The sequence below is a fragment of the Physeter macrocephalus genome, chromosome 8 (assembly GCF_002837175.3).
Source record: "Physeter macrocephalus isolate SW-GA chromosome 8, ASM283717v5, whole genome shotgun sequence".
NCBI lineage: Eukaryota > Metazoa > Chordata > Mammalia > Artiodactyla > Physeteridae > Physeter > Physeter macrocephalus.
In genome coordinates this window covers 47,005,279-47,032,926 of record NC_041221.1, presented here as the reverse complement: position 1 = coordinate 47,032,926, position 27,648 = coordinate 47,005,279, and the positions used below count along the sequence as shown (strand labels likewise).

General features: G+C 36.3%; 1 protein-coding gene across 2 annotated transcripts in view; it reads left to right on the top strand.

Moving 5' to 3' along the window:
* NUP155 (nucleoporin 155) overlaps positions 1 to 27,648 on the top strand; it is a 66,822-nt gene that overhangs the window by 27,971 nt on the left and 11,203 nt on the right. For both annotated transcript variants that reach the window (XR_002891290.3, XM_024120276.3), the window contains exons 14-29: positions 1,364 to 1,474; positions 2,420 to 2,514; positions 3,580 to 3,668; positions 4,136 to 4,198; positions 4,717 to 4,864; positions 5,926 to 5,992; positions 7,294 to 7,409; positions 12,901 to 12,998; positions 15,641 to 15,771; positions 18,083 to 18,274; positions 18,930 to 19,068; positions 19,743 to 19,878; positions 20,792 to 20,945; positions 21,152 to 21,256; positions 21,939 to 22,093; positions 26,844 to 26,973. Coding sequence is in view for 1 of the 2 variants with exons in the window: in XM_024120276.3 (XP_023976044.1) it covers positions 1,364 to 1,474; positions 2,420 to 2,514; positions 3,580 to 3,668; positions 4,136 to 4,198; positions 4,717 to 4,864; positions 5,926 to 5,992; positions 7,294 to 7,409; positions 12,901 to 12,998; positions 15,641 to 15,771; positions 18,083 to 18,274; positions 18,930 to 19,068; positions 19,743 to 19,878; positions 20,792 to 20,945; positions 21,152 to 21,256; positions 21,939 to 22,093; positions 26,844 to 26,973 (1,929 nt within the window). In the remaining variant the exon portion in view is untranslated. The remainder of the gene's footprint in view (positions 1 to 1,363; positions 1,475 to 2,419; positions 2,515 to 3,579; positions 3,669 to 4,135; positions 4,199 to 4,716; positions 4,865 to 5,925; positions 5,993 to 7,293; positions 7,410 to 12,900; positions 12,999 to 15,640; positions 15,772 to 18,082; positions 18,275 to 18,929; positions 19,069 to 19,742; positions 19,879 to 20,791; positions 20,946 to 21,151; positions 21,257 to 21,938; positions 22,094 to 26,843; positions 26,974 to 27,648) is intronic.

The window sequence follows — 27,648 nt, the reverse complement described above, 5'->3', positions numbered from 1 at the left end:
GATAGGGAGGGTGGGAGGGAGGGAGACGCAAGAGGGAAGAGATATGGGAACATATGTATATGTATAACTGATTCACTTTGTTATAAAGCAGAAACTAACACACCATTGTAAAGCAATTATACTCCAATAAAGATGTTAAAAAAAATTAAAAACCTATGTGGTAAATGCGCAGAGAGTCAAGAAGGGTACATACCAAATTTGGGAAAGTTTTTCATTTTATTTTCCAAGTTGCTCTTTTGGTGTTTGAAAATATACTTCTATTTGCATGTTAAAAAAATAATAATAATAATAATGCTGCAACCTTGTGCATATATCGTTTTCCCTGTGTGTGAATAAAGCTGTAGAAGTACGTCTACTGGATCGAAAAGTATGTGTATTTATCAATTTGATAGATGTTGCCAGTTTCCCTGTATATATACATACATTCACTATCAGTGAATGTTGAGTGCTTGTTTCCTTACATCCTGTGCAAGTACAATATGCCATCTTATTAAGAGTAAGATTGACTGTTCTAGTGTTTATTTTTCTGTGAATTATCTGTTCCTATTCTATATCTCCTTTTCTATTAAGTTGTCTTTTTCTTTTTTATTTATAGAGGCTCTTTATATGTCAAGGAAACTAACTTTTTGTGATTTAGTCTCAAACATTTTTCCTGGTTTGCCATCTTATTTTGTTTATTGAGATTTTTTTCCCCACGTGGATAAGTTTATAAGTAGTTGAAATATTCAGTTTTGGGGGGGGATTTCTATTAAAGTTTAAAAAAAAAAAACCGTCTGCACTCTGAAGTTCATAAAATAATTCACCCAGCGTTTCTTCTAGTACTGTTACAGTTTTATTTTGTCCTGTCTGTTTGGAATTTATCCTGTTTTAGGTATGAATATGGATCCAGCTTCATTGTTTTCCAAAGTGGACATACTTGTGCCAACATGATTAATGAATAATCTAACTTTGATCCTTTAGTTTGAGGGGCAGCTTTTATCATATATTAAATTCTAGCGCTTACTTGAGCCTCTATCAGAACTTTCTGTTTTGTTCCACTTATCTGACTCTTTATTCATGTGCTAATACCATGCATAAGATAAAGGTTTATAATATGTTTGTGTCTGACAGAGCCTGCACCCTTTTGCTTTACTTTTTTTAGGGGGGAGGGGCAGTGTTCTCTTATTAAGTTTTCTGCATGGATATATAGATCTAGTATAGGTTAGGAATTGAAATGCAAATGATCTTTTTGATCAGTTTACTTCGTATTCTTGAAGTTATTTTTTTGTTTCATTGCTTTTATTAAATAAGGTAGCAAGGTCAGTTGCTACTAGCCATGCTTGATAAATCTATTATTCGTCCTCTTTCTTTTTTAACTTCTTAGGGGAGTCTTATGTTTCATAAACTTAGACCTGTAGATCAACTGAGGCATCTACTTGTGAGTAATGTGGGTGGAGATGGAGAAGAGATTGAAAGATTCTTTAAATTACATCAGGTAATTATTTGTACCTTTTTTTTATTGTGATGATATTATGTAAGTTAGGATCAAAATACTGTGATTAATACCAATCTTCCTTTCTTTGCCTTAATCACTGTATGTGTACTGGTACTTCGGAGCGGTATTAATGTGCTGTAAGGGTTTATGGTAAATGCTCAGATTTTTGATAAATTCTTATCATTAAAGTGTACTAGTAAGAGTGTGATGTTCAGATTATATGATGAATGTGTATTTTTATTAAAAGGACAAGATATTTATAGATAACTTTTTTAATTAAAACCTTTTTCTTTTCTTTTCTTTTCTTTTTTTGCTTAATGACATGAGGAAAAAACTTGAGGCAGTAATGATGGGGACTTTAGTATTTTAAAGCCACAACTAGAAATGATGAGGTAAAACTGGGAATGCTTAGTTTAAAATCAGGAATATCAGATCAAAGTTAAATGTACACACTCTGAATTTAAACTACCAGATCCACCATCAGAGTAGATTACTTGAAGTCTCTGAGCTTCCATTTCCTCATGTGTAAAATGTGTATTAAATTATAATATGTGGAGTGAGGATTAATATGCTCTAAACTCTTAAAATAGTGCCTGGCACATGACAAGTACTTAATAAATGTTAGCTATTATTGTTATTTTCTAAAAGGTTAAAACACCATGAGAAAAAAACCCGGGGGTGGGGGGGGACTAAACCAGCAACTAAAGTAGAATCTAGATAAAAAGAAAAAGAGAACATCCTTTAATAACAGCGCCTATGGTAAACTTTAAAACCAATAGTGTTTACTTCTCCTTTCTCATACCAGCTGATTTCATTCATTCAGCAAATATTTATCAAGTACCTGCTCTGTGCTAGGCACGGGTTTAAACACTGGATATAGAAGTAAACAGAACTTCTTTTGAAATGTTTATGTTTTACATAAGGAAAGATGCTCTTTTTTTACAGGAAGACCAGGCCTGTGCAACTTGCCTTATTCTTGCTTGTTCCACTGCTGCCTGTGACAGAGAAGTATCTGCTTGGGCCACTAGGGCTTTCTTCAGGTATATATCACTTTTCTTTTGTTCTTGGCCACTTTTTTTTAATGGTTGCATTGGCTAATGTGGTTGTTTAAGGATTTGCAAAACAGTTGAGCAACTATATAGGCAAGTTAGTAAAATTTAATTTGGAAAGGTGATAATACTACTGGAAGCAACTAGATTAGCATAATTTACGCATTGTTACTCTTTTTCTGGATTCTCTTCTCCAACTTCTTTTGTCTACTACCTCAGTTTATCTCATCTATCTTTTCTACTTCCTCAAACACTACCAGTTCTGCTTTATGTGTATCATTTGCATTGAGAGATTGAGTCACTTTAAGAAAACTTGGTATCAGAGATATTATTTAGAAAATATTTAGCTAAGAATAAATTTAAAATGCAATTTTGTTTAAAAGAATTTTTTGAGTAGTCTAACCATAATCTAGTATGAAAATTACAGTACCATATACTTATTAAATACATTCTATGCATTGCAGACTCTTTTTTAGAAATTGCCAGAGTCCTTTATGATTCTTCTTGTTAGCAATTTGAAGTCGACATTTACTAAATAAGTATTTTATTATGTATCTGTGTATATTTCACTGTCAACACAATGCATTTAAAGTCTCTAATGTTTTTTTTGAATATAAATTTATTTATTTATGGCTGCGCCGGGTCTTTGTTGCTGCACGCGGGCTTTCTCTAGTTATGGCGAAAGGGGCCTACTCTTCGTTGAGGTGCACAGGCTTCTCATTGCAGTGGCTTCTCTTGTTGCGGAGCACGGGCTGTAGGCACTTGGGCTTCAGTAGCTGTGGTGATCGGGCTCATGTGGCTCGCGGGCTTTGGAGCACAGGCTCAGTAGTTGTGGCACACGGGCTTAGTTGCTCTGCGACATGTGGGATCTTCCTGGACCAGGGATTGAACCCATGTCCCCTGCATTGACAGGCAGATTCTTAACCACTGTGCCACCAGGAAAGTCTCTAGTGTTTAAAGCATTTATTTTGAAGCTAAGCAGGACTTGAAACAGTTCTAGCTTTTAAGATGTATAGTTTCACTGAATAAACTCAGCCCCTGTTGTCATAAAAATAGGTATGGTGGTGAAGCACAGATGAGATTTCCAGCCACTCTCCCCACTCCGAGTAATGTTGGTCCCATCCTGGGGTCTCCTGTCTACTCTGGTGAGTATGAAACATTGAAATGAAACTGTTTCTAATAGAGTTGAATTTTAGAAGCTTTGTAGCGTATTTTAATGGATAAAAAATTTCATTGTATTTTCTTTACTGCTACTGCATTATTAGGGAATAATTCTATAGATGTCTGACTCTTAGTGTTATGATATATTAATATTGAATCTTTAGTGTATACTGGGAAACAAGATATAACCAGTGGTATTTACAGAACTCATTTGTTATTTATTCAAAAGGAAAGAGTTGAGTGATTTAATAACAAACTCCCACCTCAGTGTTTTCCAAAGTGGGGATTGTTAGAAAGTTGCTGGGAAGTGAGTCCCTAATTCTTGAATATATTATGGGTGGTGCCACTCCTCATTCTTACGCTTAGAAACAATTCCTGTGTCTAATTTTGATCAGATACAAAAAAATTGGGAGATAATTTTATAAATCTTTATATTCTTCTTTCTTTTTAGGTTCTCCTGTTCCTAGTGGTAGTACATACCTGAATCCGTCCTTTTTGGGAACACCATCTCAAGGTACCTCTTTTCTTTGTTTTAGGTTGCTACTACTATTCTTTTTGAGGAGCTAACATTGTGAATTATTATTCTTAATGCTTAGAGTGGGAAAGATTAACTTGTCCTATTCCCCTGAAAATAATGTAGTTTAATAGAAGTGGCATCCAAGCAAGTATTGGCATTTGGCCATGAATGCCTTTACTTAGTGTACCTGGAAAGCCCCCTTTTTGAGTATCAGGACTTAATTACCAGCCCTGAACTGTATTAGTCCTGTTTTACTCCCAGCATTAAGGTGCAGTGATTGCAAGCTTGCTTTCCTTTTCATCCTGCATTGCCCACACTTAAAAGCCAACTTGGGAGTTCCTCTCCAAGTCTAAATCTCTCTTCTTATCAAGGAAAACCAAATTAAATAACTATTTACTTCAGTATTTTTGTAATTGTTTTTACCTATGCGTCTAGGGACAACTGACTTGGGTTATTGAGAATTCTGAATATTTAAGGTTAAATTTTAAGATTTGTTTTTCTTACATGTCTACAAGGTGTTCATCCTCCTGCTATGTCAACTCCAGTGTGTGCTGTGGGAAATCCAGCAACTCAGGCCACAAGTATGAGTTGTATGGCTGGACCAGAGATTGTGTACTCTGGAAAACACAATGGTATTTGCATTTACTTTTCTCGAATCATGGGGTAAGTTTTTCATGGGATAATTAACTATTGCTTACCTTGTTCTATTGTGTATAGTTGAACATTTTTAACTTTAAATTAAATTTGAGACATCATTTGTCCCTACTAAATTTTACTTATAGTTTATTATCTAACCATCTATATTTGTTACTGTGTTTTATATACGTATATATATCTTCAAAATATATCTACATACTAATATGTAGTGTAACAAACCACCCCATAACTCAGTGACATGTGTCTGCAAGTCAGTTAGGCAGTTCTGGTCTTGGCTAGGCTCACAATGCATTTGAAATCAGCACTGAGGTTGAAGAGAGTTCTGTCACTCTTGGCTGGACTCTCACATGTTTAGGGTTATGTTTGTGTGTTGGTCTAGAATGGCCTCAGCTGGGACAGCTGGATTGTTCTCCACATGGTCTCTCATCCTTTAGCAGGCTAGTCAGGGGTCATAGACTTGGTGGTGGCAAGGTTCCATGAGAGAGAGTAGAAGCTTGCAGAGCCTCAGGATGCCTAGGCTCAGAATTGGTCTACTATCACTTCTGCCTGACTTACTTGGCAGGGGGACATCTCCAAGCCAGCCCAGATTCAAAAGGTGGGAAATAGACTCCTCGTTATAAGGGAGGCATCAGAGTCATATTGTGAAGAGGATAGATGTAGGGAGGGATAAAGAATTACAGCCATTTTTCAATCATTCTACCAGATCCACTTAATTATCATGTCTGGTGTGTATTTTTCTTAGATTTGAGATGTATGCTTTCATATGAATCATTTGCTTAAAAATGTGAAACAGTGCAGAACTCACTTTATAAGCTTCCTTGTTTACAATTTATTACCCAGGGTCTTTGATTTTTCTTCAACAGTATTTCATTATGTGAAATGACTTAGATCTGTCAGGTTTGGAAATTTTCCTGGTTTTTATGTTCTTTCAGATAACTTAGTAAAATGTTAAATGAAGTCATTGCTACACTTTAAAAACTAAATAAACACATAGAAAGGAATTTACTACGTATTGTAATTGTTTTTATTCATCTACAGCACAATCATTAAAACATTTTTTGTTCCAGAAACATCTGGGATGCTAGTTTAGTTGTGGAGAGAGTATTCAAGAGTGGCAACAGAGAGATAACTGCAGTAAGTGTGTTATATAAATAACAGTATTCCATTATCTCTGTGGAGCCAGTTTATGTTATTAATGGAGAAGTACATTGTTTCATATTTCTTGATGTTATAAACAACATGCAGTGATTACTCCTTTATATACATGTTTGTGTACTCGTCCAGTAAACTGTTCACCCCCTGAGTTACATCTCAGCTCTGTCACTTACTAATGATGAGTAAATTTCTTAACATTTCAGAGCCTGATAATCTCACAGTAAAATGAGAATGTATCTCCCTCATAACATTGTTATGAGGGCTAAATAGAATCAGTCCTAATACTTAATATTGCTCAAAGTTACAATTTAATGTTTTGCTTATATGCCCCCAAACTCCAAAAACCTAGCACTAATTTCCATGTATTGGCGTACTTTCCAGAGTGCTTTAAGAAACACAGAAATTTGTACTATCATAAATTCAGGTATTAAGGGTTTTTTTTTAATGTGAAGTATGCATGCAATTTATTTTAAGCATTTTTTCTTTTTAAAATGGAAAGATACTAAATATCTTTTTAACTCTGATACTCTATTTTAAAGTTTTAAGTTTTAAAGTTTCTCAGAATCAGAATGTATTTTCTTAACATAGTATGTGATTCCATTTTTGTGAATTTCGAACAGGCAACACCAGTCTATATTCTATGATAGAGGTAAGAAAAGTGGTCGGTTACCTAGGAGGTAGAATGACTAATGCTAGAAAAGGGGCAATAGGGAACTTTTTTGGGTGTTGGAAATACCCTATATTGTGATCTGGGTGGTGACTATATAAAGATGTAAAAAGTTATCAAGGTATTCACTTAAGATTTGTGTATTTTACTGTCTGTAAGTTATACCTCATTAAAACCAGAGCAGTGGGCTTCCCTGGTGGCGCAGTGGTTGCGCGTCCGCCTGCCGATTCAGGGGGACCGGGTTCGCGCCCCGGTCTGGGAGGATCCCACATGCCGCGGAGCGGCTGGGCCCGTGAGCCATGGCCGCTGAGCCTGCGCGTCCGGAGCCTGTGCTCCGCAATGGGAGAGGCCACAGCAGTGAGAGGCCCGCGTACCACAAAAAAAAAAAAAAAAAAAAAACCAGAGCAGCAGGGGGTGGAGGGATGTGGGTGTCTAGCTCTTTATTCTGGTCACCAAGTATAAATTGATAAAAGAAATAACTTTACTGTTTATGAAGATAGGGTACCTCAGAATTAAAACTTCATGTTCAATTATGGGTATATAGCACATGTGTTTTTATAGAAACTGTTTTGTCATTGTTTTTAAATGTTTGAAAATATTTCCTTTCTTTCAGATTGAAAGTAGTGTTCCCTCCCAGCTGCTGGAGTCAGTGCTACAAGAACTGAAAGGTTTGCAAGAATTTCTAGACAGAAACTCCCAGTTTACAGGAGGACCATTAGGAAATCCAAAGTAGGAATAAATAAGATTTATTTCCCTTTTTTTTTCTGAGATTTAATTTACGTGTTATAAAATTCATCCTTTTAAAAAGTTTCATGGTTTCTAGTATATTCATAAGGTTAAACTAACATCACCACTATCTAGTTCCAGAACATTTACATCACACCAAAAAGAAACCCTATGCCCATTAGCAGTCACTCTGTGTCTTAATTCAAGCTGAAATAACAAAGATACCATAAACTGACTGGCTTAGACAACAAACATTTATTTTTCATAGTTCTGGAGGCTGGAAGTCTGAGATAGGGTGCCAGCATGGTCAAGTTCTGGTGAGGACCTTCTTCCTGGTTTGCAGACAGCTGCTTTCTTTTTGTGTCCTTACATGGCAGAGAGAAAACCAGACAGCAAGTCCTCTGGTTTCTTCTTAGAAGGGTAGTATCATGGGTCTCCACCTTCATGAGCTCACCTAAACTTAATTACCTCCCAAAGGCCATACCTCCAAAAATACCATCGCTTTGGGGATTACTATGAATTTGGTGGGACACAAACATTCAGTCGGTAACACTGCAAAGTTGTCTTTCCCCTAGTCCCTGGCAAATACTAATCGACTCTCTGTTTCTATGGACCTGCCATATTTTGGATCTTTTATGTAAATGCAGATATGCAGTATGTGGGCTTTTGTTTCTGGCTTTTCTCTTAGCATAATATTGTCATGTTCATATATTGTAGTGTATATCAGTACTTGGTTTCATTTTTCAGTTCATCATTTGATGCACATTTGTCTTGTTTCACCTTTTTTTCTTTTTCTTTTTTTTAATTGATTTTCTGTTTTTTATTGAAGTATAGTTGATTTACAATGTTGTGTTTCAGCTTTTTGGCTATTATGAATAATGCTGATATGCACATTCCTGTAAAAGTTTTTGTGTGGACACGTTTAGGAGGAGCATTTTTTGTTGCTGTTGTTATAAAAGTAATATGGACTTGTAAAAAATTCACATCATTCCCCTGATGAATTAATTTGAAGTATGACAATATAAACTTTCAAATCATATGTGAACATACATGAATATATGAATATACATTTCTTTTTTAATACAACTTTTAAAGCTTATAATCCATTTACAGTTATTAAAAAATAATTGGCTATATTCCTTGTGTTTTACAATACATCCTCATAGCCTGTCTTATACCCAGAAGTTTGTACCTCTCACTCCCCTACCCTTATATTGCCCACCCCCCCACCCCCTCCCCACTGGTGACCACTTGTTTATTCTCTATATCTGTGAGTCTGCTTCTTTTTTGTTATATCCACCAGCTTGTGTATTTTTTAGATGACACATATAAGTGATATCATACAGTATTTGTCTTTCTCTGATTTATTTCACTTAGTATAATGCTCTGCAAGTCCATCCGTGTTGCTGCAGATGACATAATTTTGTTCTTTTTTATGGCTGAGTAGTAGTCCACTGTAAAAATAGGATCTAAGTAGGCATACTTTTTGTGAAACATTGTTTACATTCAGTATATTATTTAGAGCATTCCAAATCAATAGAATAAATTTTGTTTGTATTGGCTACATGTTATTCCATTATATTCAAGCAATTAGTGATATAATTCTATGCGTAATTAGGTTGTTTCTATTTCTTGATGGTATAAACAGGGTTCAGTGAGTATTCTTCATACATGTTTGTGTACTTGTTCAGTAATATTCAGATGAATTTCTTTAGAAGTAAAATTTTGGGATATAAGAGCTTTTAAAAATGTTGGTATATAGTATTTGGTTGTCCCCTGAGAAGGTTATACCATTTATTTTTAGCCTTCAGAACTCTTTTAATTGTATCTTAACATGTATATATTGATTTCTAGCCCCTGCCACTTTTTAATTCAGTTTAAGAATCTTTGTCTTTTTAACCCCATCTCATTTTGTTGGGCTTAATTAAATGTTTGATCTATTTCTCACCATCCTGAACTTGTGGGCTTTGTTGTGGTTTTGGGTTTGTTTGTTTGTTTTTCTCCCCTTCCGTTTTACTGGATTGATTTAAAAGTTTTATGTATGACTTTTCTTCTTCTGACAGTTAGTTTTAAATTCTGAAAAATATACATCTCAGTCATCATTAATAATTGAACAGAATCTGTTATCTTACCTCCTTCCCCTGCCCTCTACCACTGTCCTTCTTCCTGCATAGCTGGAATTTTAGTTGGAAGGTGTTTTTTTTCTTTTTCTTTTACACCATTATATTCTTCTGTTAATAGTTTCTAAGCAGTTTATTGAATTTACAATTATAGCCTCAATTATAACCTTCGATTTTGTACCTACTACTTTGCTAATTTCTCTTTACTGTTTTTAGTAGATTTTTTTCATTGAGTTTTTTGGATTTTTCAAATATGTCATCCTGTCATCTGCAAATAGAGATAATTCTACCATTTTCTTTCTAACTCTAGTTGCTTTCTCCTGTCTGCATAGGCTAATATCTGCAACATAGTGTTAAAGAGTGGAGATAATGGTGCGCATCCTGCTCTTATTCCTGACTTTAATGGGAAAGTGTGTAGTGTTTCCCCACTAAAGAAGATACCTAGATATAGTTTAATATGATAAGAAAGTATCCATCCATTTCTATTTTATTGAGTATTTTTATAAAGTGAGTATTGAAGTATGTCAAATGTATTGTCTGCATCTTATAGAGATGATTGTATAATTTTTTCCTTACCTTTATTAAGAGATTTCCTAATTTCAACCAACCCTCACAACAGTAGTCTCACTGAGTATGGGAATTTTTAAATAGCTTTTTGAGATAAAACTTACATACCATAAAATTCACTTGTTTTAAATCGGTTCAGTGATTTAGTAAATATATAGAATTTCTTCAGTCATGACAACAATCCATTTTTAGACCACATCCATCTTGTTTGTTTGCAGTCACTCCCCATTTCTACCCTTCAGCACCAAACAATTACTAATGTATTCTATCTCTGTAGATTTACATATTCTTGACATTTCATATAAATGGAATCATACAGTGTGTGGTCTTCAGAGTCTTAGTATCTTTGCTTTGCTTCTTTGGGTATGTTCCATGCACATACAGCCTGGAAGGTGAGCCCAGAAGTTGTGTTCATCTTCCTCAGAATTAGGGGATCTCCTCCTCCAGCCTCTTCTTGCTCTGATTTCCCATATATTCCCTAGCTCCCAGAGGCCTCTTTTACTGGTCCTCTGGATAGAAAGTCAGTGTTTTCTCCCAGTTTTCACTGTCTTGTCATACAGCTTTGCAGAAGTGGTGGTGCCTTTGGGGCAAAGCATCAAGAGAAATAACTGATTCCCTCCAAACTTTTTGGACTACAGGGCCCCCTTTTCTCAGTTCTTCTGTTCCAGTGTTTCTCAACCTTGGCACTGTAGACATTGTAGACTGGATAATTCTTCGTGCTGGGGGCTGTCTTGTGCATTGTAGGATGTTTAGGATTATCCTTGGCCTCTGCCTACTAGATACCAGTAGCTCTCCCCATTTATGACTCAAAATGTCTCCAGACGTTGCTGAATGTTCCTTGGGAGTTTTACTCACCATACTGTTTTGAGACTCAGTTCACCTTTGGACAAAGCCTGAAGATAAAGGAGTGGGGGAGAACCCAGTATACTCACCTCCATATGGATTATCATTTGAGTTTTGACTTCCCCTCATCAATCTGTGTGCTATTAGAGTCCTCAGGTGAATAGTTGCTTTTTGTATAGTGTCCAAAGTTCCCAGTTGTAGTCAGTGAGAGAGACTGTAACAGGCTTACTCCATCTTGGCCAGCACCATCAGTTGAGTTTTTTATTTCGTATCATTATGTGAATCTGGTTTCAAACGTATTTAATGTGTTTCAATCCATTGCAGGTTTTTTCAGTGGAAAATCATCCCAACCTTTTGCCTCTTCAGACTGCTCTGGAGTCCTTTTTGACAGTATTTGGTAGCGTCTTTGCTCTCTAGCATGACAGGACATTTTAGGCTCTTTTGGTACAATTCTTGCCCTAGGACTGGATTTGGCCATTTCTCTAGGGAGCCCTGGTTTCTTTTGGTAGGAAAGGGTATTAGAGACTACAACTAGAGGTATTAATTCCTACTGGTCATGCTGTATGTTGTTTTGGTTTGTTTTTTTTTTGTTTTTTGGGGGTTTTTTTGCCGTACGCGGGGCCTCTCCTGTTGCGGAGCACAGGCTCAGCGGCCATGGCTCACGGGCCTAGCCGCTCCACGGCATGTGGGATCTTCCCGGACCGGGGCACAAACCCGTGTCCCCTGCATCAGCAGGCAGACTCTACGCCACCAGGGAAGCCCTATTTTTTTTAATACAACAAAATTATGAGTTTGTATTGTTTTTCAGTTCAGATTTAAGATTAAAGGGAATTTGCTCAGTTTCTTTTATAGTATAGTTGTATTGCTTTTACCCTAAAAATTTTGTTTTCTAACAACATTGACATAATCACTTATGAACTTCATCTGACAGTGTACCTATTATAGCTTCAGTAGTCATACTTTTTTTTTTTGCCATGCTCCATGGCTTGCAGGATCTTAGTTCCCCAATCAGGGATCGAACCCGTGCTCCCTGCATGGAGTCTTAACCACTGGACTGCCAGGGAAGTCCCTCTTTTTTATTTTAAATGGAAGTGTAGTCCATTTACAGTATTATATTGGTTTCAGGTGTACAGCATTGTAATTCAGTATTTTTACAGATTATACACCATTGAAAGTTATTACAAAATAATGGCCATAATTCCCTGTGCTATACAGTACATCCTTTTTGCTTATCTATTTTTTACATAGTAATTTGTATCTCTTAATCTCATACCTGTAATTTGCCCCTCCTCTCTTCCCTCTCCAACTTAGTAACCACTAGTTTGTTTTCTGTGCCTGTGAGTCTGTTTCTGTTTTGCATATACATTTTTTGTTTAAGTTCATCATTCTTTTCTTTGCATCCCTGAAGTTGCATTAAGAGCTGAAATAATCAGATTCTTCACCAAATGAGCACCAAATGCTTTTATTAGCTCATTTCTCTCAGTGACCAGTATTTCCTGACAGCAGGTTCTTTGCTTTTCACTTTTGTCCTGAAGTTTTCATATCTGTAAAATGGTATTCTTAATAATACATACCTTATAGAGTTGTTGTATTATGTTAAATCATTGGTGGGGACAGAAAGCAAGTGTTTGATAAATGGAAGCTATTGTTATTAACCATTTACTCTCAGTGAAAATTTAAGCATCTGAGAGATTAAAATGCTCCAGGTGTAAATTGTTGTATTGATTTGTCAGTGATTATTTCCCTAATCTACAGAGGAAAAGAATATTTACAACATATTCCAGTTCATTATATACAGAATAGGCAAATTTATAGAATCAGAAAGTAGATTAGCTGTTGCTTAGGGTAGGGCGGGGGAAATGAGAATTGACTGCTAATGGAAAGTGAGTAAAAATGTTCTAAAATTAAGTTGTGGTGATAGTTGCACAACCTTATGAATATACTTTCTGGAATTTTTGTTTCAGTACTACTGCCAAAGTGCAGCAGAGGCTGATAGGATTCATGCGCCCTGAAAATGGAAATACCCAGCAAATGCAACAGGAGCTGCAGAGGAAGTTTCATGGTAAATTATTGCTTCTGATCAGTTAAATCTACATGACCCCAGTAAAGAGTTTTATTAGGTGCATAGAAAACAGTGGACATCTCTTGATAAGATCGTTTGTGGTAACAAATATTTTTATTAAAATAATATTAGTGTGATTTGAAAAGTAAGATGATATGGACATCATGTATTTCCACAACTTTCAGCTCATAAAAGGTTTTCATTTCTTCCACCAGAAAACATGATACACACTTTTTTTTTTTAACTATTTTTGGGGGCGGCGGGGGGTGCTGCATCCCATGGCCTGTGGGATCTTAGTTCCCCGACGAGGGATCGAACCCAGGCCCCCTGCAATGGAAGCAAAGAGTCCTAACCACTGGACCACCAGGAAATTCCCCAATACATACCTTTTTTTAATGAATTTTTTGATTGTGCTAAAATATACATAACATAAAATTTACCGTTTTAACCATTTTTAGGTGTACAGTTCAGTGGCATTCAGTAAGTTAAGTTCACATGATGTACTGTAGCATGGTGATTGCAAATATCACCACTATCCATCTCCAGAACGTTTTCATCTTTCTAGTCTGAAACTCTGTACCCATGAAATAGTAACTCCCCGTTTTCCCCTGCCCCCAACCCCTGACAGTCACCTTTTTTTTTCCTGTCTTTGAGTTTTACTACCCTGTGTACCTCATGTAAGTGGAGTCATATAGGTTTTGTTTTTTTGTGACTGCCTTATTTCACTTAGCATATAATGTCTTCAGGGTTCACATGTGTAGTGGCATGTGTCAGAATTTCCTTCCTTTCTGAGACTGAATGGTACTCCATTGTGTGTATCAACCACATTTTGTTTATCCTTTCATTTATTGGTGGACACTTAGGTTGCCTTCATCTTTGGGGTATTGTGAATAATCCTGCTATGAACATGGTGTACAAATAGAAATTTTAGTCCCTACTTTTAATTGTTTTATTATATATCCAGAAGTATAATTGCTGGATTATGTGTAATTCTGTTTTTTAATTTTTTTGAGGAGCCACCATAACTTTTCCATAGCAACTATACCATTGTATTGGTACATTTCCACCAGTAGTACACAAAATATTCCAATTCCGCCACATTTTCACCAATAATTTTTCTTTTTCTTTTTTTTTTTTTTTAAAAAAACATTTCTGGGGCTTCCCTGGTGGCGCAGTTGTTGCGCGTCCGCTTGCCGATGCAGGGGAACCGGGTTCGCGCCCCGGTCTGGGAGGATCCCACATGAGCCGTGGCCGCTGGGCCTGCGCGTCCGGAGCCTGTGCTCCGCGACGGGAGAGGCCACAGCAGAGGGGGGCCCGCGTACCACAAAAAAAAAAAAAAAAAAAAAAAAAAAAAAAATTTCTATCCTAATGTGTGTGAAGTGGTATTTCTTGTAGAGTTAAAAATGTGAATCAAATGTGTTTTTTTATTTATTATAAAAAAGTAACAACTAAGGAAACAGCAAGGAAACTGAAAAGTTCTTATAACCAATAATGATTCCAGATGTCAATTGGCATAGTAATAAAATATTGTTTAAATTTTGCCTGCCATTCAGGGTTTTATTTTAAGTTCTTTGGCCTTCTATTGTTTGAGCCAATTATTCTGGCTGATAGAACTTTGCTAGTTAAGACTCAGCTATTTACTTTTGTTCCAGCGTACTTTCTTTCCTTCCTGCTGGACCTAGTTTTCTGTTCGCTATTTTGTAAATTCTTCTTTCAGTACTTCTTTTCAAGTAAGCTTGACAAAATACAAGCATTGGTAAGGGTTTATACAAAGGGGAGCATTCAAATTGCTGACAGTATGCACTGAAATAACCACTTTGGAGAGCAATTTGATCATATATATTAAAAGGTAAAAATGCATATATATGCATTCAAAGCCAGCAGTTTCACTTCTAGGTATATATTCAGGGTCAGTCTTTATCAGACATTTTTCCCACAATAAGTAATAATTTTTATATTATGACCCAGATGTTTAAAAGCATATACACACAACAAAATTTTAAGAAATAACTATACCTATTTTATACTCTAATATTTTTTTTTCCTTTTTCATTCTATTTCCTTTTTAAGGGGAAAAAAATAAATCTGTCATGACTGACTGAATTGATTTCATGATTCACCAATACATCTTAATTTGAAAAACAGTCGTAGCAAAACCTGACTGTGTTTTCGAGGAGACCTTTTTTAAGGATATTTATTGCTTTATTGTTGTAGTAGCAAAACATTGGAAACAACAGAAATGTCCTTCATGTGGAAAATGGACCTAATGGTGGTATACTTACATAATGGAACACTCAGCAATTAAAATAAATGTATTGATACTAGATTTTTATTTATCAGTATGGGTAGCCTGTGAAAATATAACTGGGCAGAAAAGGCAATGGAGTAAATTGTCTAAAAACAGCAACATTTTTACTGTTTATGTATGCAAACACACAGAAGCACTTATATATAGTGAGAGGATAAAACTGTGAATTCAACAACTCATGATCATGGTTGCCTATGAGGGGAGGAAGGAGAATAACGAGAATTTCAACCTTAACTATAGTTGTCATTATTTGAGATAAAGTGTTGTTTTACTTAAAATAAAACAACTTAACCTGTCATTTTTCAAAACTTAATGAGTTGTGTTTTGTAATTAGAGGCTCAACTGAGTGAAAAGGTTTCGCTTCAGGCAATCCAGCAGTTGGTTCGAAAATCATACCAGGCTCTGGCTTTATGGAAACTTCTTTGTGAACATCAGTTCACTGCCATTGTAGGAGAACTTCAGAAGGTAGGATATTTTCCCCCTAAGATCGTACTATTAATTCTGTGTTTAGTTTGTTTGCTTTTGAGTGAGCTGTAATCTTTCACTTAGGTTCAGAAGGGGATTATTTTGGGAAGCATTTAGGTTGTGATCAAATTAATGTGTTATGAGAAAATTGCACTAAAGCATGATAACTTGAGGGATTCATTATCGAAACCACAAGTTATTACAGTATATGAGAACTTTGTTGTGATATGTGAATGAACTCTTACTTTACCAAAAATATTTTTCAAACAGTAGATTGTAACCTTTATTTGGGCTACAAATCCCTTTGGGAATCTGATCAAAACTCTTTCTCCCCACCTACAAAGAATGCATACAGACACATACATAAAATTGTTGCATGTAGTTTCAAGAAGTCCAGTGACCTAAATTAAAATTAAACATTCCTACTTTTAAAGAAAAGTGTTTGCCACTGTGGAAAATGAATGGTTCTTGCTGTCTCATTGGAATCCTTTTAAGGATAAAGGTAATTTGCATTTATCTAAATGTTAGGTCATTTAGGGGGAATGTATTCCTACCTATTAATTTAATTGTGAGCATTTCTAAACGTACACAAAAGTACAGCAAGTACAACAACTAATCCCCCATACACAATTTATTTGCATTCAACATTTTCACAATTTTACCAACTTTGCTTAATCTATCCCTTATTTTCTTTTTCTTTACTGAATTATTTTAAAGTAGAACCCTAACATGTCCTTTCATTCCTGTGTATTTAATATGTATTCCTTTGGCCATTTTCTTGACTACCAATGTCATTATCACATTTAGCAATATTACCACTAATTCTTTTGGGTAACATCTAAAATAATGAAATTTCTGTGTCTTAAAAATAGCTTTATAGATTGGTTCATTCTAATCAGAATCTAAACAGTTGGTTCACTCATTGAATTTGGTTATTTTTTTCTCTTAAATCTCTCAGTCTAGAGCAATTTTCTCTGTCTCTCTCTCTCTCTCTTTTTGTGGGGGTGGGGGTGTTGCTATTGCCTTGTAGGCATCAGGTCATCAATCTTGTAGAATCCCAACATTCTGAGGTTGTCTTTACCTTCCTTGTAGTGAACTTGTTCGTCTATTTCCTGAATTTTCTATGAAATGGAAGTCAAGTCTGCAGAGGCTTGATAAGTTCAGTTTTTGTTGTTGTTTGTTTGTTTTTTAATTTATTTTTGGCTGCATTGGGTCTTCGTTGCTGCGCACGGGCTCTCTGTAGTTGCAGCAAGTGGGAGCTACTCTTCGTTGTGGTGCGCGGGCTTCTCATTGCGGTGGCTTCTCTTATTGAGGGGCACAGGCTTTAGGTGCATGGGCTTCAGTAGCTGTGGCACACAGGCTCAGTAGTTGTGGCTCATGGGCTCTAGATCACAAGCTCAGCAGTTGTGGCGCACGGGCTTAGTTGCTCTGCGGCATGTGGGATCTTCCCAGATCAGGGCTCGAACCCATGCCCCCTGCATTAGCAGGCAGATTCTTAACCACTGTGCCACCAGGGAATCCCCAGGTCCATTTATTTGAGAAAGAATAGCACATACTTTTTTTCCTTTTTTTAAAACTCAAGTGAATATGTTTAATTATGAGAGCTATTTGTTTTTCCATGCCAGGTAGAATAATGGTTTTTAGTTTTATTGGCTGGTAAGAATAATGTAGGTCAAGTTTTAGCCTGGGTATCTTTTTTGTGATCCACCTTCAAAGCTTTTCTTCCCTATATGCTCAAGGAATGCAAATTAAATATTAATCCAAAAAATTTGAACATAGATTGTATATTTGCTGAAATTTAGAAAAAAGAAATAGCAGTCAGATCACTAAACAGAATGTTACTATAGTATAAATCACCTCAATACTTTAGAACTCCATTTTAGCAAGCAGATTTGTTTAAATAAGATCAAACCCCAATGTTAGAAGTCCTTGAATAATAGAATTCAAATGTTATTTTGGAAAAATAAATGTAAGCCCAAGATTTTTTAATGTAGCTAATTGATTGTTTTTTCCTGGTTATAGCTAAAGTCAGGAGGCCTGTCTCAAATTTTGACTCCACCTGGGTTTTGCTTTCCTCATTTTTAAAGTGAGAGATTTGGAATAGGCATACTGTGGGTTCTTTTACAATTCTCAATGATTCTATGAAAATCTGTAAAATTTTATTATTTTTTATAGTTTAGTATATTTTATCTTTTAAATTATAGAGTCTTAATGTTTTGATATTTTAAATTATTAAAGAAATTTCATTCTGTGTGGAAATACAATATTCCTATATTTCTGATCAGAAGAGGATTTTCTTTTATACTCCTAGGAATTTCAAGAACAGTTGAAAATCACCACCTTTAAAGATATGGTAATCAGGGACAAGGAACTGACCGGGGCATTAATTGCTTCTCTAATCAACTGCTACATCAGAGATAATGCTGCTGTTGATGGCATTAGTTTACACTTACAGGACATCTGCCCACTTCTGTATAGCACTGATGATGCAGTTTGTTCTAAGGTATGATGCTTTGTTACCCGTTTCAGTGTTTCTTACAGGAGGTTTCATGGTATGATGAAAGCACACTAGAATTGTAATCAGGAACTGTTGTCTTTTGTTTGACATACGACCTTAAGTAGGTCTTTTAACCTTTCATGGCGTCAGGATCCTCATCTGTGTAAGAAAGACGTTGGAATATATTATTTCTTAAAATCCGTATATAAATTTTTCATAAAGAATCTGTGATAGTATTTCTAGACAGTATTTTAAAAATGGTTAACTATGCCTTTCCTTAAAAATTAAAAAAATCACTAAAACTTTGTAATAAATTAGAACTAATTGAGCAATTTTTATTGATCCTTTCCTACAGGTGAAAAAAATTTAAAAAATCATTGTTGCTCGGACTGCCTGCTGACCAATAATGTATTGACTAGGCAAGAGATTTACCAGTCAAAAGCTGTCTTGCTTACATATTTGTGAGAGGAATTAAGAATAGCTAGGATTTTTTTGGTCAGAAACTTTTCTGCCTAAAATTAAGAAGAAGTAAGTTTGTAGAGTTGTTTTTATCTTTGATGATAATCAACCGGATGTAAACTTAGACACTAAACAGAACTTGTATTGACAGCGTCATCCATGTGCTTCTATCTTTTTAAGTTCTTGTCATCTCTACTTCTAGGCAAATGAGCTTCTCCAGCGTTCCCGACAAGTTCAAAATAAGATTGAAAAGGAAAGAATGTTAAGGGAATCATTAAAGGAGTATCAAAAAATCAGCAATCAAGTGGACCTGTCCAGTATTTGTGCTCAGTATAGACAAGGTGAGAAACAAAATGTTCCTCATGCCTTCTGCTTAACTCAGAGGGAGATCTTCCTTCAGCTTTCAGTAGTCCAAGTGATATGACATAGGGAATTCATTTCTTATGTCTTAGTATTTGATGACTGCACCAGCTTCTACAGAAGCTATAATGCTCTTTTGATATCTTGAAATGTGTAACTTTTTAACATTGGGGTTTCAGTCCTATTCCAGTTAAACTACTACCTGTGTTAGATTGCTTTCTGGGTTACATTTATTTTTCAGATGCTTTAGATTCTTTTGACTAATTTTAAAAATACTACCTGTCTGCTCACTTTAAAATTACTTTAAATCAAATCTAACATAATGTAGTAACTGTTAGTACAAGTACTACTTTGAATCCTAAGATTTTTTTTCCATCAAGGAACTGCAACCCTCCTTTTTGCTATTTTAAATATGAAATTTTTTTGCAATGAAAATACATTTAATAGCTGCCTTTTAGGCATGTTGGAACCTAGTTCTTCAGTAGACTCATCAGAAATATTTTATATGATGTTGTCACCTGGGTGACTGATATACAGTAGAAACCTCATAGTAGTAAACGTAATAACCTTGATCAGTATTTTTATAAGCCATCTAAGGAAAATGTATCCACTTAATAATATGCCTTAACTCTTTGTCCTTTGTCTTTCCTATTAGTGCGTTTTTATGAGGGTGTAGTGGAGCTCTCTCTTACTGCTGCAGAGAAAAAAGATCCTCAGGGTCTTGGACTTCATTTCTATAAACATGGAGAACCAGAAGAAGACATTGTGGGACTTCAGGCTTTCCAAGAAAGGTGAGTTTTATCACCTTAGCCAATGCAACTTTATGGATATAGACTTTTCTTTGTGTAAAGTTTGATTGATGGTATTAGGAAAATATTATTTCAAGTACAACTCATAAAATTGAATTATGCTTTCACCTAAAATTGTCTTGTTTTATCAAAGGTGTGAATCAGTATGCTAATTATTAGCCTGGGGATACAATTATAGCCTGGTGGGAATTCTTAAGGACCTAAATGTTTTTGAACTTGCCTGTTTGGTTTTCCTGAGATTGTATTAATGTCAATTTGAAATGCAATAACGATTTTGGAAGCAAAACTGCTGCCTCACCTGCCCCACCCCCAGTGTCTGGTTCTGGATGAAGATTAGTATTTTAAAGGATGATTTTTAAATGTTCACAGATTATTAGAGACTGCTTTAAAAAAAAAAGTATGTCCGTAAAGGAAATATATAACCAATCTAAGATGTGTTTCATTTTTATGACTTTACCCTTTTAAACAAGTGCTTCTCAAACCTATTGAAAAAGCATATGATTTGTATTGTTTTTATTTTTATTTATTTATTTTTAATTTTATTGGAATATAGTTGCTTTACAGTGTTGTGTTACTTTCTACTGTACAGCAAAGTGCATCAGCCATACGTATACATATATCCCCACTTTTTTGGATTTCCTTCCCATTTAGGTCACTACAGAGCACTGAGTAGAGTTCACTGTGCTACACAGTAGGTTCTCAACTATGGATACTGTGTATAAAACAGATAACTAATGATTTGTATTATTTTTAATACCAAATTGTATGTGTGTGTGTGTGTGTGTGTGTGTGTGTGTATTTTCTCCAAAATTCTCTTTAGTTTATATTTCAATTAGATAAGATAAACCAGTTGATAACTAAATCATGTAATTGCTCCTTTTTCATTCTTTTTCAGATTAAACAGTTACAAGTGTATTACAGATACACTTCAAGAACTGGTAAATCAAAGTAAGGCTGCTCCTCAGTCTCCCAGCGTACCCAAAAAACCCGGACCTCCAGTGTTGTCATCTGATCCCAATATGCTGAGTAATGAAGAAGCAGGCCATCATGTAAGGGACATAGCATACTTTCATTCTGAAAATACACTGTGTTTAGATGTTCTGTGTGGTGGTGGCGGCATAACCATCTTGGAAAGGGTAGTAACTCTTAGAACTTACCATTTAAGGATTCTTGATTTCTTACCAGAAGCTTATAAGGCTAAGGAGTCATGTCGAGCCTTTAACTGTGCTAATTTATACTGTTTTCTTTATTTTAGTTTGAACAAATGCTTAAATTGTCTCAAAGATCCAAAGATGAACTCTTTAGTATTGCCCTTTATAATTGGCTAATACAAGCTGACCTTGCAGATAAACTGCTACAGGTAAAAAATATTTTTTATACCAATGTTGTTAATTTATATTTTTAAGTAGCATAACTCAGTGGGTTAAGCACATATATAGTCATAAGGAAATTCAGTTTTTCACCCTGTACCAACCATTAGGTGTTAGTGAAAAGCCAAGTAATGTAATACCTTTTCCTAGTGAGCAAGGTAGTCTGTTGGTCTAGTTTTCTTGTTATTTAGAAGCTGATTAGGATTGTTTATATTGTGGGGTGAAAATCAATGGATTATGAGTTAGGAGACCTGAACTTTGTCTTAGCTCTGCCATTAAGCCACTTCACAAATAAATGTCCTTTCACTACCCTAAGTCATAGTGTTCCTCATTCTGTAAAATGAATATATGGTATTTGATAATTGCAAAGATGCTTTTGAGCTCAGAATCTAGGAATCAATAGCTGTGTTCTCAAAGTTTATTAAAAGATTTGTAATTGGATTATAATAAATTGTTTTTATCAACCTAATGCAACTATCATAGCAATTCTTTGATTAACTGTGGTAAAACAATCATTTATAATGAGAAGAATTGTCCTCTCTTATCTGTTACTGGATTATAATATTTCTTATGTATTCATAAAACAAGGCACACCTATTAAATGATATATTTACTATCTGAAGAGCTAGTGGGTAGTCAGAAAATGTTTCTGAGTAACTTTACAATTTCCAGATTGCTTCTCCATTTCTGGAGCCACATCTAGTCCGAATGGCCAAAGTTGATCAAAACAAAGTTCGTTACATGGATTTACTCTGGAGGTATTATGAGAAGAACAGAAGTTTTAGCAATGCTGCTCGTGTCCTATCCAAATTGGCAGACATGCATAGGTATGGCCTAATATTCGCACTGTGATGAATAATTGATAACTGGGCTACATCTGGTTACATCCAGATTTCAGATATTAAATAAAACCTTATTCAGGTTATACATATATAGAATTTTTATGCTTTTACTTGGATTTACCTAAAGTTTATAGTTTTCTTTTTGTTTGTTTTTAATAATGTGTAGCAGGTACCAGATACCTCCTACTAAGTAGACTCTCTATTCAAACTGTCTTGTAAATCCTTTTCTTTAAAGTATGTCTTTAGATTCTTTCCTGTTAACAGCAATTAATTACTATTCTTTTTCTTTTTTTAATATTTATTTATTTTTATTTGGTTGCACTGGGTCTTAGTTGAGGCAGGCGGGCTGCTTAGTTGTGGCATGTGGGCTCCTTAGTTTCGGCTCACTGGCTCCTTAGTTGTGGCATGCAAACTTTTAGTTCTGGCATGCATGTGAGATCTAGTTCCCTGACCAGGGATTGAACCCGGGCCCTCTGCCTTGGGAGCATGGAGTCTTAACCACTGCGTCACCAGGGAAGTCCCTTAATTACTATTCTTAACGAAAGGGCAAAAAATACTTCTCAAAGTCTTTATAATTTTAAACGTTTAACAAATTCCAGGCTAATTTCCTCTCCTCTCTTTAAATTACTGAATAGGTCTTGGAGCATATATATTGAGAATTGTTAAGAATCCTGTTAAAGAGGGCTTCCCTGGTGGCGCAGTGGTTGAGAGTCTGCCTGCCGATGCAGGGGACACGGGTTTGTACCCCGGTCTGGGAAGATCCCACATGCCGCGGAGCAGCTAGGCCCATGAGCCATGGCCGCTGAGCGTGCGCGTCGGGAGCCTGTGCTCCGCAACGGGAGAGGCCACAACAGTGAGAGGCCCACGTACCGCAAAAAAAAAAAAAAAAAAAAAAGAATCCTGTTAAAGAGTGCATTGAAATTTCTAATTAGATTGTCGTATCAAAAGACAACTTAAAATTTTGGACAGATCATTAATTTGACCCTCTTTTCATTTGGAATTTTCTTTGCCACAATAGTGCAGTGCTATTTCTAAAATCTGGAGATTGGTTAAGTTAGGACAAGGAGGTGTTTGAGACAAGGTTGTTATTAAACCAAGTTAATCAGAATGGTTACTTAAATCACCCAGATATGGCTAATAGCAAGTGTGAGAGTTTGTGTATCTGTGTGTGTGTGCTCATGCAGTTGTAATTATTGCATGTATGGGCCCAAGGCATTTTTGGTCTTCTTGCTGTCTTTGGTCATAATAGTCATTTGGGTTTTTTTCTTTTTTTATTTATTTATTTTTTTATTTTTGGCTGTGTTGGGTCTTCCTTGCTGTGCGTGGGCTGTCTCTAGTTGTGGCGAGCGGGGGCTACTCTTCGTTGCAATGCATGGGCTTCTCACTGCAGTGGCTTCTCTTGTTGCAGAGCATGGACTCTAGGCTCGCGGACTTCAGTAGTTGTGGCATACGGGCTTAGTTGCTCCGTGGCCTGTGGGATCTTCCCGGACCAGCACTTGAACCCGTGTCCCCTGCATTGGCAGGCAGATTCTTAACCACTGTGCCATGAGGGAAGCCCAGTCATTTGGTTTTTATAAGTTCCCTTCATATACATCTTCTGTCACATATATCGAAGTGACTTTAATTTCTTTGTCTTTGATTTAATGAAAGGAAAGAAAAGGAATTTAAGCTAGTAAAGGCCTAAAATGTAGTTTCTAGTAAAGGCCTTGGTCAATTCATCATTTTTGTACAATTAAGAATTGAGAGGGAGGGGCTATGGGGATATAAGTATATGTATAGCTGCTTCAGTTTGTTATACAGCAGAAACTAAAGCAACAATGTAAAGCAATTATACTCCAATAAAGATGTTTTAAAAAGAAAAAAAATAAAAGTTCAAATGAAAAAAAAAATTGACAGCATTATTAAATATTTAATTCACTGTAACCTCTGTCTTAAGGTTATGTAATTCATTCCTTTATCCAGTGTTTGAATGCCTATTATTTTCTGTACTCAGAGGCACATGTGGACTGTGCCCTTATCCAGGCCTTCAGAATCTCATTTCTGGATTACTCTTGTCATTTTTCTTAGTGTGTCCTAGATACCATTACTATACAAATCTTTGTTAGTCATTTCTGTCATGCTGCTCAATGCTTTCAATGTTAGAGTGGCTCTTTTTTTTTTTTTGGCCTCACCTTGCGGCTTGCAGGATACCGGTTCCCCAACCAGGGATCGAACCTGGGCCCCCTGCAGTGGAAGCGCAGGGTCCTAACCACTGGACTGCCAGGGAATTCCCTAGAGTGGCTCTTTTTATATATATATATATATATATATATATATATATATATATATATACATACACACACACACACACACACACACACACACACACACTTATTTATTTATTTTTGGCTGTGTTGGGTCTTTGTTGCTGCACACAGGCTTTCTCTAGTTGCGGCGACCGAGGACTACTCTTTGTTGTGGTGCGCGGGCTTCTCATTGCGGTGGCTTCTCTCGTTGCGGAGCACGGGCTCTAGGTGCGCGGGCTTCAGTAGTTGTGGCACACGGCTCTAGAGCGCAGGTTCAGTAGTTGTGGCACACGGGCTTAGTTGCTCCGCGGCACGTGGGATCTTCCCGGACCAGGGCTCAAACCCATTTCCCCTGCGTTGGCAGGTGGATTCTTAACCACTAAGCCACCACGGAAGCCCCCTAGAGTGGCTCTTATTTGCCCTTTCATTAATATTGACTGACCTTGTTCCTTGTTATAACAGTTACTATATTCTTGTTATAAAATATTCAGAAATCCTCTTAACTTTCAAGAACAGTGCTCATTGTCCATATCTACTTCATACACAAACACATAACCTAATTTCCTCCTCATGTGAGAGACCCTATACGTCTTACCAGCTCTCAGCTTACCATTTCTTTCCACAATAAAATCTTTTTCCGACTTTTATGTTACTCTTTCTCACTACACTTTTTTTTTAAATTTATTATTTATTTATTTATCTTTGGCTGCATTGGGTCTTTGTTGCTGTGTGCGGGCTTTCTCTAGTTGTGGCGAGCGGGGGGATACTCTTCGTTGCAGTGCACGGGCTTCTCATTTCAGTGGCTTCTCTTGTTTTGGAGCACGGGCTCTAGGCACACAGGTTTCAGTAGTGGCTCATGGGTTCTAGAGCACAGGCTCAGTAGTTGTGGTGCACGGGCTTAGTTGCTCCGCGGCATGTGGGATCTTCCCAGACCAGGGCTCAAATCCGTGTCCCCTGCGTTGGCAGGTGGATTCTTAACCACTGCGCTACCAGGGAAGCCCTCACGACACTCTTTTTACATATGTGGCTGCACCAAGTAAGTTGGCGGCTATAGAATGTTCTACTTTAAATAATTTAGAAATATTACTCATGTTTAAATTGTTTGTTTCAAGTGGGTTTTTTTTAAGAGATGAGAGGGGAGGTAAAGGAAAGCCTTTTAGAAGCAAAGCTCCTAAAGGTAGAGTCCTTTATATTTGATCTTAAGAGATGGTCAGTGCTAATTACCTGTCATCCATCCACACACGTACTTTGCAAGATAGGAGAAAGGAGTTAATCCTTTCTTTCGGTTTCTTTTTAGAAGGGGAAAACTTATAGGAGCCATAACTATGTAGAAGGACAGTTTTTTAAGTAAGACCTTCTCTGAAAGTAAAAGAAAGTCATTTTTTTCCTGATTCAGATTGGCATTAATGGGGATATCAAAAGTTTCATTTAATACTGGTTGATCTGAGGGGTTGCCAACAACTAAATGAGTTAGTATGTTTGTTTTTAATGCCAAGTTGCTTTATAATGTCAAAGAACCAGGTCTGATGGACATAGAGGATTAGAAAGGACTGAAGATGGTAATCATGGAGGTGGATACATGCTTAGGGCTTTCTGACACCTGTCAGTCAATCAGCCAGCAAATAGATTTTGAGTACCAGTGATGATTCAAGGCATTGAGGAAGGGAGTAGTGAACAAGATAGACACCATCCCTCCTCCTAAGGAGCTCTCATTCTAGTGGGCAAAGACCATAGACAGACAAGTTCAGATTCTATAAATACAATAAAAACAGGCTATTACAGTAGAAAGTGCCTTGTGGAATGGGGAGCTGCTTTAGTTAAGATTGGTCAGAGAAGGCCTCAGACAAATTGTCATTAAAATTGATTCTCAAATGACAGGAAGAGGCAGCTATTAAAGAAATGGAGGAAGCGGTTTAAGCACAGAAGCAATGGTCTCTGAAGAGGCACTGCATCAGATTTAAGTTTTTCATGTTTAGGGTACAGAAAAGAAAGCCAGTGGGGTTGGAAATGGTGAACAAGGGAGGAATGAGATGAGGTTGGAGGAGTAGGTAAAGGAGATTGGAGGGTCTTAAGAAAGCATGTGACGTGATCTGATTTTTGTTTTTAAGAGGTCACTCTAGTTGTTGTGTGGAAAATGAAATGTAGTATTTGCCACATTAAGGTAGAGAAGTGAAGAATATGAGGAATAATAAAAAGTTTGATTTAATTTTAGAATAATCCAAGTTTTAATATACTGAAGTTTTAAAATAGCAAGTTACTTTTTGGATGTAAACATAAGTATTTATGTGTTGACTTAAATTGTGGATCTCTTTTATTAGAAATCCTCTAATTTTTCAAGTTTCAAATGGCCTTTTATGTTAATTTGGCATAAATAGTACATCATAGCTGATATATATGTATATTGGATCCTTAAGAATTCACATGAATAAAAATAAGTATTTTCCCCCCAGCACAGAAATTTCACTTCAGCAGCGACTAGAGTACATTGCTCGTGCCATTCTTAGTGCCAAAAGTTCCACTGCCATTTCATCAATAGCTGCAGATGGTGAATTCCTTCATGAATTAGAAGAAAAAATGGAAGTAAGTGCTAACAACACTTAAGTCTTATCCACATTGATTAGTAGCCACGTGTTAGTCCACCTCCTCTCTTCCCCTAGTAAATAATAGGTCTGTAGCAGTCAGTATTAATTTTAATCTCTTATGCCTTCTTTTTTTCTTTTCATATTTATATATAAATCTTTTAAAAGATTTTAATGATACAGCATTTGGGTCCTAGGACATTGCTGTAATCTAAAAGTTTTCTCTATGGCATTTCTAAAGATTTATTTTAACACCAAGCAGATTATGTCACATTCACCGTTTATTCTGGAGACTAATAAGTAGATGTGTAGAGTCAGCTAAACTGCCTTTACTAAGAGACACAAAACTGTATAATGGTCCACATACAAAAGCTTGTTTCTCATTCACAAAATCCAGAGTTGGTGTTCCTGATTGGCATGTGGCTTTCTTCCACTTGGTTGATGTCCGTTCCCAAGTTCTGTTTTCTGGCTCTACCATTCCAATGGCCTTACCTTTTTCTTTGATCAAAGGGAGGAAGGGTGAAAAGAGCATGTAAGAAGCACATTCACTCTTAAAAAACCTCAACCCTGAAGTGGCATACTGTACTTCTGTTCACATTCCTTTGACGAGAACCTAGTCTTACGGCCATACTCCTAGCAGAGCAGGCCGAGAAGTAGAGGCTGGCCATTTTGTCTG